This window comes from Schistocerca serialis, chromosome 8 (assembly GCF_023864345.2).
Source record: "Schistocerca serialis cubense isolate TAMUIC-IGC-003099 chromosome 8, iqSchSeri2.2, whole genome shotgun sequence".
Classification (NCBI taxonomy): Eukaryota; Metazoa; Arthropoda; class Insecta; order Orthoptera; family Acrididae; genus Schistocerca; species Schistocerca serialis.
Window position 1 is genome coordinate 582,742,446 of NC_064645.1, and position 12,259 is coordinate 582,754,704.

The window sequence follows — 12,259 nt, forward strand, 5'->3', positions numbered from 1 at the left end:
CAGTGAAACATCTTGTAGTAACATCGGAAGAACATTACGTAGGAAATCAGCATACATTGCACCATTTAGATTGCCATCGATAAAATGGGGGCCTTTATCCTTCCTCCCATAATGCTGCACCATACATTAACCCGCCAAGGTCGCTGATGTTCCACTTGTCGCAGTCATCGTGGATTTTCCTTTGCCCAGTAGTGCATATTATGCCGCTTTACGTTGCCGCAGTTGGTGAATGACGCTTCATCGCTAAATAGAACGCCTGCAAAAAATCTGTCATCGTCCCGTAATTTCTCTTATGCCCAGTGGAATAACTGTACACGACGTTCAAAGTCGCCGCCATGCAATTCGTGACGCATAGAAGTATGATACGGGTGAAATCGATGTTGATGTTGCATTCTCAACACCGACGTTTTTGAGATACCCGATTCTCGCGCAATTTGTCTGCTACTGATGTGCGCATTAGCTGCGACAGCAGCTAAAAACTTGGGCATCATCATTTGTTGCAGGTCTTGGTTGACGTTTCACATGTGGCTGAGCACTTCCTGTTTCCTTAAATAACGCAACTATCCGGCGAACGGTGTGGACACTTGAATGATGTCGTCCACGATACCGAGCAGCACACGCCCGTTGGGCATTTTAATCACAATAGTCATACATCAACACGACCTCGACCTTTTCCGCAATTGGTAAACGGTCCATTTTAACACGGGTAATGTATCACGAAGCAAATACCGTCTGCACTGGCGGAATGTTACGTGATACCACGTACTTATACGTTTGTGACTATTACAGCGCCATCTATCACAAAGCGAAAAAAGTGGTCCAACTAAAACATCCAAATTTCTTTACGTACTACACGAATATGTAATAAAAATGAGGGTTCCTACTTAAAAAAAAAAACGCAGTTGATATCCGTTCGACCTATGGCACCGCCATGTAGCGGGCCAACCATAGCGACACCTGGTTTCCCCCTTCAAGCTAGACGAGTTTCGTTCTTTGTAGTTTTTTCTTTTGACGCATATTTCGTGAGATATTTGGCCCGGTCGCTATCAATGGACCACCCTGTAGAAGATGGGGTCTGGGAGTGAGACGTGCACGGATAGGGAAGTGGTAAGGCAACCGATCGCGATAAGCGGGAAATTCGAGTTCGAGTCCAGATCCTGCACAAATTTTCATTGTCGTCATTCCATTCTACAAAAAAATAGTTTAAATGGCTCTGAGCGCTATAGGACTTAACTTATGAGGTAATCAGTCCCCTAGAACTTAGAACTACTTAAACCTAACTAACCTAAGGACATCACACACATCCATGCCCCAGGCAGGATTCAAATCTGCGACCATAGTTGTCGCGCGATTCCAGACTGTAGCGCCTAGAACCGCTCGGCCACCCCGGCCGGCATTCCATTCTACAGCTGATGGTAGTTCTTATTCGCAGTTCGGAATTCATCTGATGAGTTAATAGTAAGGTCGCCACGTATGCAGCTCTAAGTGCCGCTCCACAGTGTCTGTAGTGGCTCTTGAACAACAAAGCTTGACGACCACTGCTATAGATCGATTGAGTTTTACTTCGCTAATAACATTTCGCGTATTGCATCCCGATTACCCCCATTCATTTCGTGTCACTCAAATGTATTCCACTAACCGACGAATTACGCTCAGCTGATGAAGAGTCCTTTAAACACTCGCGTTACTGGAGCACAGTAGCGAGGTTGGGACCGATCGATCTCGGACAAACGGCACCTGCCTTTGTGACGATTGTCGGTACGCGCCGGGGGACGAGTTATTTCGATCGGCGCCGCCTTGCGGAGCAAAGTGCGTGGGCGGTCGCTAGGTGGGCGTGCGTGGCTGCCGGCTACCGGCTGGCGGCAGGTGCGCCGATGATTTAGTGGCAGTAGCGGCGGCGGCGGCGGCGGCGCTGCGCGGGTCGAAGCCCGGGTCTCGCGGGTGCGCGCCGCAGTACGCGCCCCATCCCACTGCCCCGGCCGCCCCCACCCCGCCCCCTCCGCCCCAGCTGGCGGCCCCACCCGCCCCCAGTGGCCGCCGCCGGGCCCGGGCTGCGGTGCCGTGGGGTGGGGTGAGTCAGCGCCGGAGCGTCGGTACAGTCGCGGCGCGCTCGCGATAGAGCACCGCCACACGGGGGCAGGTGCCGGGCCGCGCCGCCGCTGCCTCCCAGCCCTCGCAACTAAACGTTACACTGAGATGACAAAAGCCAATGAGATAGCGATGTGCTCACACACAGACGGCGGTAGTACCGCGCACACGAAGGATGAAAGGGGAGTGCACTGGCGGAGCTGTCATTCCTACTCAGGCGATTCACGTGAAAAGGTGTCCGACGTGATTATGGCCGCACTACGGGGATTAAAAGACTTTGAACGCGAAATGGTTGTTGGAGCTAGACGCACGGGACAATCCATTTCGGAAATCATTAGGGAATTCAATATTCCAGATACAGGATGACAATTATTCAACCACATGAAATAAAGTCGTCATAATTCCTGAACGGTTTGCGTTAGGACGTTCAAACTGCACAGTTGCCCGCGGGGTATGAAGGGCATTATTGATGTGAATATGACTTGGTTTACCTGCAAACCCACTTTCATTTGGATGGCTTTGTCAATAAGTTTGTGCATTTGGGGGACTGAGATTCCGCATTTCGCGATCGAGAACTCTCTTCACCTTCAACGGGTGACTGTTTGGTGCGCAATGTCCACTCACGGAATAATCGGTGCGATATTCCTTGACGGCACGGTGACTACCGAACGGTACGTGAGGCTATTGGAAGATGATTTCATCCCCATTATCCAAAGTGACCTTGATTTCGACAAGATGTGGCCGGGCGTGGTGGCCGTGCGGTTCTAGGCGCTGCAGTCCGGAACCGCGGGACTGCTACGGTCGCAGGTTCGAATCCTGCCTCGGGCATGGATGTGTGTGATGTCCTTAGGTTGGTTAGCTTTAAGTAGTTCTAAGTTCTATGGGACTGATGACCTAAAACGTTAAGTCCCATAGTGCTCAGAGCCATTTGAACCATTTTTGAACAAGATGTGGTTCATGCAAGATGGATTTCGACCTCATCGAAGCAAGGGTGTGATGTCCTGGAGGAGCACTTTGGAAACTGCACGCTCCCGGAGGCCACTGGCATGAGCCTCGATCGGCCTTCATGTTCTCCAGATCTGAACACATGCGACTCCTTTTTAGGTCTTAGGTTAGTGGTGTTTAACGTCCCGACGACAACGAGATCATTAGAGACGGAGCGCAAGCTCGGGTTAGGGAAGGATGGGGAAAGAAATCGGCCGTGCCCTTTCAAAGGAACCATCCCGGCATTTGCTTGAATCGATTTTTAGGGAAATCACGGAAAACCTAAATCAGGATGGCTGGAGACGGGATTGAACCGTCGTCCTCCCGAATGCGACTCCTTTTTCTGGGGCGATATTAAAGACAAGGTGTGCAGCAGTAGCCCCAAAAGCACTGCCGAACTCAAAACAGTCATTCAGGAGGGCATCGGCAGCATCGACTTTCCGACACTTCAGCGGCTCGTGCAGAATTTCGCTATTCGCCTTCGCCACATAATCGTCAGTGATGACATGCAGCCGGCCGCGGTGGTCTCGCGGTTCTAGGCGCGCAGTCCGGAACCGTGCGACTGCTACGGTCGCAGGTTCGAATCCTGCCTCGGGCATGGATGTGTGTGATGTTCTTAGGTTAGTTAGGTTTAAGTAGTTCTAAGTTCTAGGGGACTGATGACCACAGCAGTTGAGTCCCATAGTGCTCAGAGCCATTTGAACCATTTGATGACATGCATATCGAAAATGTCATAACCTAAATTAGATTATCTGTATTGACCCCATGTTGTATAAAGTGTGTGCGCGTCGTAGTTTGTAACTAATTTACGTTTTGTTTCATATAGTTCAATAATTGCCACCCGGCACACAAAAATGGTTCAAATGGCTCTGAGCACTGCGGGACTTAACATCTGAGGTCATCAGTCCCCTAGAACATAGAACTAGTTAAACCTAACTAACCTAAGGACATCACACACATCCATGCCCGAGGCAGGATTCGAACCTGCGACCGTAGCAGTCGCGCGGCTCCGGACTGCAGCGCCTAGAACCGCGTGGCCATCACGGTCGGCACCCTGCACACAGTGTTAAGAGTATGCCGAGAAATTTCAGGCGTTACCTCTCGCCAAGGACAACGCCCTGGCCGACGGCCTTCACTTAAAGACCGAGAGCAGCGGCATTTGCGTAGAGTTGTCAGGGCGTTAGGCCAGTGCGGTGGTATTTGCTGTTAATGGGCTACAGCAGCGGGCAACCGACGCCGGACTCTTTGCTAGCAGCACGACATCGCTTACAGCGTGTCTCCTGGGCTCGTGACCACGTCGGTTGGACCCTAGGCAACTGTAAAACTGTGGCCTGGTCAGATGAGTCTCTGTTTCAGCGGGTAAGAGATGATGGTAGGGTTCGCGTGTGGCGCAGACCCCACGATTCCGTGGACCCAAGTTGTCAACACAATGCCAAGCTGATGGTGGCTCCTTAATGCCTTGGACTGTGTTTATATGGAATGAACCGGGTCCTCTGGATGCTGGGCTACATGGAGACCATTCGCAGCCATTCATGGACGTCATGTTTCCAAATAACTGTGAAATATCTGTGGATGTCACCGGGTCACAATTGTTAGTAGCTGGTTTGAAGAAAATTCTGGATAATGCGAGTAATGATTTTGCCACCCAGGTCGCCCGACATGAACTCCGTTGAACATTTATGGTACATAACCGAGAAGTCGTTTCGTACACATCCTGCACTGGCAACTCTTTCCGAATTATTGGCGGCTATGGATCAGTATTTCTGAAGGGGGCTTCCAACGACTTTTTGAGACCATGCCACGTCGTGTTGCTGCACTACGCCGGCAAAAAGACGCCAGACGTGATATTAGTAGACATCCCATGACTTTTGTGACCTCAATGTATTCCTGTGTTTTTCCATAACGGACTAAGGAACACTGTGATTGTGGCGTACACCGCAGAAAAGTTTATTCAAAAGGTTCCATTCCACCTGACTCAGTTTTTCGTTTATTTTCTATAACATCGTGATGTTTATGTCTTCGGCTAATATCAAATATCACAGTACAGTGCTGGTGACACAAGGTACGATCTATGATCTGATGGAAAGGGTGAGCAGCAACCTGTGACTGTTTGTTGATGACTCTGTAGTGTACGGGAAAGTGTCATGCATGGTATACAGGATCATTTAGATAGGTTTTCTATTTGGTGTGACGAATGGCCTCTTGCTCTGAAATGTCCCCTTTTTACAATTATACATGACTGTGCTTAAACTGACATAAAATATTTTTAGCGCAACGCAATCTGACTTTCAGAAATCCCTACAAAAGAATGGCGCTGACTAACATTAACCAATGCATTTCACAAATCGCTTACCTCACAAAAATCTTGGTTACTCGAACTACTGCAATACAGCGAGCGCCACTACTGCCAGCTAAATAAAACATTCAAACTACGGAAGGCACTAACTACTTATAGGGATAGTTAGCAAATGAAAGATATTAATAGAGAACAAACAATGTATTTACCTTAATAGTCATAATATATGTAGCAGTTCATGACAAATTACAAAACTCCGCCATCTCTCTCCCCACATCCACCACTGCTGGCGGCTCACCTCCAACTGCGCAACGCTACGCGCTGTTCACATCCAGCTGCCGCTGCCCAACACTACAATGGCAGACAACAATGCAAACTAGACACAGACTGCACACAGCACAGCCAGTGATTTTTATACAGAGGTGGCCTTACCAATAAAAAAACCTAAACAGCCTACTTACAGCTCTAAATGCAGGAAAACATAAGTTGATGCAGATGAGTAGAAAAAAAGATCCTATAGTGTTTGAATAGAGAACAGGATGTTTCAAAAACAATACATATGTAGCCTATTAAAGTATAGGGTGTTTCAAAAAGAATGATCTGATTTCGAAACTCCATATTTATTGATAAAATCATAGTATAAACATGGAATGAATTGCAATATTTTGATAAAATCTATAAATATGGAGTTTTGAAGTCAGCTCACTCTTTTTGACATGCCCTGAATTATGTTGTCAAAACTATCGATCGCTGAGGCAAGGCTCGGTTATTGGAGGGGCGAATACATTGTCTAGTTTATATTCATTATCTCTAGTTGTCGGTTTTCGTCTGTTTCCTTGAACCGTCACACGTTGCAAAATGGCTACTCCGCAACAGAAATTATTTTGTGTCCTCGAGTTTGCCAAGGGTAATTCCGTGATTACAGTGCAAGGATGTTTCAGGCTGAAGTACAAAAACTGATACTACGAAAGGACGGAACATTCGCAGGTGGTATCGACAGTTTTTAGACACAGGTTGTGTATATAAACGAAAGAGTCCTGGCCACCCTCGTGTTTCCGACGAAAATGTCGCACGAATTCAAACTGCCTTTAATATAGTCCTGGAAAATCAACTGGTCGTGCTACTCTGGAGCTAAAACTGCCTACAACAACAGTTTTCCATATTTTGAGACGTCGATTGGTTATGAAAGTGACAAGTTGCAGCTGTTGCGGGCTCTACGTCATGACGACAAGCGCAAACATGTGGCATTTTCTGACGAGCTACTGAATGTTATTGACAATGCTAACATTTTCTCACAACGCATCGCTTTCAGTGAAAAAGCCATTTTCCGCCTCAATGGGAAAGCGAACAAACCAATGTTCGGATTTGGGGCCTACAGGACCCACATACACACATTGAAAATGTACGAGATTCACCCAAAGTCATTGTGTTTTGTGCCATGTCCCTTTCATTTCTTTACGAGCAATTCCTCTTTGACGGAAACATTGTTAGTAGTTATCTTGCTATGTTATAAACTGGATGTTTCGGAGGCTGATTGACTACAGGTTCATTTTCCACGAAGACGGGACACCCCCTCACTGTTGTCGCGAAGCAACGGAATATCTTGAATTTGTCGTCAGACAGCCGGGACGTAGCACTTCTCAGCTGACGTGCATGATCACTGGATATAATACGCTGCGACTCCTTCCTGTGGGGTTTATGCGCCAACGCTATCACAGAACCTAGAAAAGCTGAAGAACCGCATCGGTACTGCCACAACATTAGTGACGATGGACGTGCTTACCCGTGTATGAGAGAAATTCAAATATCGATGTGATGATGAGTGCGTCGCTGGTGGATAACATATTAAACATCTGTAATCTAAACTTGAGAGGTTCTTAAATATGTCCCAAGTTTCATAATTCTATGTCTTACAGTTTAATAAATATATGGGTTCGAAATACGTATCGTCTTTTCGGAACCCCCTGTATTAATGGTATGCCGCTTGACACAATCACATCGATTAAATATCCACCATAACGTCGCAGAGCTATGTAAATTAAAGGAGCACGTGAGCTCAATAGTAGGGAAGGCGAACGTCAATTCTGTTTTATTGGGAGAATTCTAGAAAAAAAGTGTAGTTCATCTACAAAGGAGATTGTCTATAGCACACTAGTGCGACCCATTCTTGGGTACTGCTGCAGCGTTTGGGATCCTCACCAGGTCGGATTAAAGGAGGCTTAGAAGAAATGCAGAGGCGGCCGCTAGATTTGTTATTAATAGGTTCGCAACACACGAGTATTATGCAGATGGTTCGGGAACTCGAATGGGGATACGTAGAGGGAAAACGACGATCTTATCGCGAAACACTATTGAGAAAATATAGAGAAAAACAATTTATGGCTGACTGCAGAACGACTCTCCTGAAACCAACGAACATTTCGTGTAAAGATGGCAAAGACAAGGTAAGAGAAATGAGGGCTGCCATTTTTCCCTTCTTTGCGACCGGAACGGGAAATAAAGTATCTAGTAATGGTAGAAGGTACCCTCCGCTACGCAGCGTATGGAGGCTTACCGATTATGTACTTAGATCTAGACGTATATGGCTAAATTTATAGGTGATTTGAAGATATGTAGCATGCGGAGTTTAGTAAACAAAGGTGTTAGCTCTGGCACCAACAGTGGGTCTAACCTGCCCACGCGTCGAGTCCAACTGATGTTGGATGACAGATATGGGCCAGTCAATCCATGCTGCTTCAACTCGGTGCCAGGGCTCATTAATCGTAGCGATGGCCGAGGTCTAATTGCAAGCCTCTACTGAGGCACAGGTGCGGCGGTTCTAACACTTCACAGTGCGGTCACCAACCTGAAATTTTTGCGCAAACGCATAAACCATCAAATATTGCGCATTTCACGCAGAATTTCTTACGCTGTAGAGGAATTGAGGAGGATGAGAACAAACCACGCTGGTGCGCGAAACTTAAGGACGAAAGTAATTTTGTATGACGTGCCACGGCCAAGTAACATAGGTCTATGAAACTTGGACCCTACATGGAAAGAAATACTATAGTATAATACCGAAAGTAACTGAAAGACATAAAGTTTGACCTCTGCTTAAGACAGTATTACTATTCAGGGCACATATTGGTAAACAAACGCAATGTTGGGATCCGTACCAGATCGGGTTGACGGAGGAGATAGAGAAGATCCAAAGAAGAGCGGCGCGTTTCGTCACAGGGTTATTTGGTAACCGTGATAGCGTTACGGAGATGTTTAACGAACTCAAGTGGCAGACTCTGCAAGAGAGGCGCTCTGCATCGCGGTGTAGCTTGCTCGCCAGGTTTCGAGAGGGTGCATTTCTGGATGAGGTATCGAATATATTGCTTCCCCCTGCTTATACCTCCCGAGGAGATCACGAATGTAAAATTAGAGAGATTAGAGCGCGCACGGAGGCTTTCAGACAGTCGTTCTTCCCGCGAACCATACGCGACTGGAACAGGAAAGGGAGGTAATGACAGTGGCACGTAAAGTGCCCTCCGCCACACACCGTTGGGTGGCTTGCGGAGTATAAATGTAGATGTAGATGTAGATGTTTGGATTTGGGGCCTAGAGGACCCACGTGCACACACCGAAAATGTACGATATTCACCCAAAGTCATTGTGTTTTGTGCCATGTCCCTCTCATCTCTTTACGAGCAATTCCTCTTTCACGGAAACACTGTTAATGGTTATCTTGCTATGTTATAAACTGCCAAACTTTGTTTGACCTCTGCTTAAGACAATATTACTATTCAGGGCACATATTGGTTGAAAGCACCGATGATGGCTGTTAATCAATTGAAATCGATTTGCAAAAGTGAATAAATAAAACATGATTTTGCGACTGGTTGCTGCATATTTTGTAATTTTATGGTTGACGGTCGCTGCACGACTTGGGAACCACATGGAGCCCACCATTCATAAGAAAAAAATTGACTCTTTGATTCAAAGACAATAATTACACTGGATTCATCGCAATCCATGACGGTCCCCTGGACAATATAAAAGGCGGGACATGGTTGTTTGACCACCACGGACGATAATGCATGCTCACCAGCGTGCTCCCATGCTGGAACAAGGTCAGTCATTGTAGTAGGGCCTTCCATTCCCCCCCAACTGTGACTGACATTTGCAGTGTGATCGCTGGTGCATATGGACGATCTGAGCTTTCTATAATGTGAAAAATCCACCTTATACAGGGTGATTCAAAAAGAATACCACAACTTTAGGAATTTAAAACTCTGCAACGACAAAAGGCAGAGCTAAGCACTATCTGTCGGCGAATTAAGGGAGCTATAAAGTTTCATTTAGTTGTACATTTGTTCGCTTGAGGCGCTGTTGACTAGGCGTCAGCGTCAGTTGATGCTAAGATGGCGACCGCTCAACAGAAAGCTTTTTGTGTTATTGAGTACGGCAGAAGTGAATCGGCGACAGTTGTTCAGCGTGCATTTCGAACGAAGTATGGTGTTAAACCTCCTGATAGGTGGTGTATTAAACGTTGGTATAAACAGTTTACAGAGAATGAGTGTTTGTGCAAAGGGAAAAGTTGTGGACGGCCGAGAACGAGTGATGAAAATGTAGCACGCATCCAGCAAGCATTTGTTCGCAGCCCAGGAAAATCGACTCGCAGAGCTAGCAGAGAGCTGCGAATTCCACAATCAACTGTATGGAGAGTCCTACGAAAAAGGTTAGTTATGAAACCTTATCGTCTGAAATTGATTCAAACATTGTCTGCAGCTGATAAGATTAAAAGAATCGATTTCTGTGATTTTATCCTTGCTCAAATGGAAACAGATGAATCTTTCGTTTCAAAGATTGTGTTTAGTGATGAAGCAACTTTCCACACTAACGGGAAAGTCAACCGTCACAATGTCTGTATATGGGGCACTGAGAATCCGCGGGAAACAACTCAGTATGAACGTGACTCGCCTAAGGTGAACGTTTTGTGTGCCATTTCAGCCAATAAAGTTTTTGGTCCCTTTTTCTTCGAAGGTGCTACTGTAACTGGACTACAGTATCTGGAGATGTTAGAGAATTGGCTGTTCCCTCAGCTCGAACAAGAAGCACAACAATTCATATTTCAGCAGGATGGAGCGCCACCACATTGGCACTTATCTGTCCGTAACTACCTGAACGTCAACTACCCGAGGCGATGGATCGGCCGCCAGACAGCCCGTGACAGAGCACTTCATCACTGGCCTCCAAGAAGCCCTGATCTTACCCCCTGCGATTTTTTCTTATGGGGGAATGTTAAGGATATGGTGTTTCGGCCACCTCTCCCAGTCACCATTGATGATTTGAAACGAGAAATAACAGCAGCTATTCAAACTGTTACGCCTGATATGCTACAGAGAGTGTGGAACGAGTTGGAGTATCGGGTTGATATTGCTCGAGTGTCTGGAGGGGGCCATATTGAACATCTCTGAACTTGTTTTTGAGTGAAAAAAAACCTTTTTAAATACTCTTTGAAATGATGTATAACAGAAGGTTATATTATGTTTCTTTCATTAAATACACATTTTTAAAGTTGTGGTATTCTTTTTGAATCACCCTGTATATCTCATGATACAGACAAACATTCAGGAGATTTGAAGTACAAGTAGGTTGTTCCTTATTGTACAACAAAGGTTTGTGAATTTATTACCCTAAATGTGTCATGTTAAAGTGATGCTGCCGGCCGTGGTGGCTGAGCGGTTCTAGGCGCTACAGTCTGCACTGCGCGACCGCTACGGTCGCAGGTTCGAATCCTGCCACGGGCGTGGATGTGTGTGATGTCCTTAGGTTAATTAGGTTTAAGTAGTTGTAAGTTCTAGGGGACTGATGAGCTCAGAAGTTAAGTCGCATAGTGTTGAGAACCATTTAAACCATTTTGAAAGTGATGCTAACCCATGTTTACCAGATGTTCATGTCTCAGAAAACGGAGTGTCGTCAACTGTGATTTCCAGAAGCTGTTTAACCTTGTCTACGATTCACGCTGTTTAAGAATGAACATTCCAGGTCATCAAACATAAGCGCTTGAATAAATTGCTATCCTTCAACGATACTTCCAAATATTAAACCAGATGGTTGCATAAAGGCACCTCTGCTCACATTGAGTAAATGTGAGCTAATGTAATTGTTTATACAGCTTCCAGTGAACTCGCCATATTGTAACTTTGAATGTCCGAGGGATGCAATACTGTCATCGACAATCATGGTATCAACGCGGCTAATTTACCTCCTTCTGAGTGATGAAGGATAACAGTTAAAATTTAGATAAATATTTAAAACAGGGAATTAGAAACACTAGTCACTCATCACATTAATTTAGTCAGTTGTTAGGCATACTTTCGAACAAATATATAGTATCAAAGCGAAAAACTTCTGTGGAATATCATGCTCTATAACGTTGCCATAAACAAGCTGAAATAAAATACAATTTATTCTGTTATTACAACTAATTAGCGACAAAATGGTGGAGATGGGCCTATTATTAATTTCTTTTTTTATTTTCTGTAGCATTTTTAAAACCAGTGAATTTAACATAAAATTGGGAAACGGAGGTATAAAAAATGTTTTGATATTGAAGAAGACTAAAAACGTAGTAGATAGGATAGATGAGTTAACACTGCCACCGACTGACTAGGGGTGAAAACTTCGGAATTGTTGCTTCGAGCCATTGATCGCCAGTCATAGTTCTTAAAATTATATTAATAGAATAGGGGCACTGTGTAGTGGGTGTATGGTTGATACTCCAGCGGTGTATTAGTACCCTACATATCTGCTGTCATTGTTCAAAATGTTCAAATGTGTGTGAAATTTTATGGGACTTAACAGCTAAGGTCATCAGTCCCTAAGCTTACATACTACTTAACCTAAATTATCCTAAGGACA

At 45.5% G+C, this 12,259-nt stretch overlaps 1 protein-coding gene across 1 annotated transcript in view; it reads right to left on the minus strand.

Annotated features, from left to right (window-relative positions):
• LOC126417135 (sterile alpha motif domain-containing protein 1-like) overlaps positions 1-12,259 on the minus strand; it is a 71,527-nt gene that overhangs the window by 18,283 nt on the left and 40,985 nt on the right. The window contains exon 2 of the mRNA XM_050085032.1: positions 1,689-2,179. Coding sequence (XP_049940989.1) covers positions 1,689-2,179 — 491 coding nt within the window. The remainder of the gene's footprint in view (positions 1-1,688; positions 2,180-12,259) is intronic.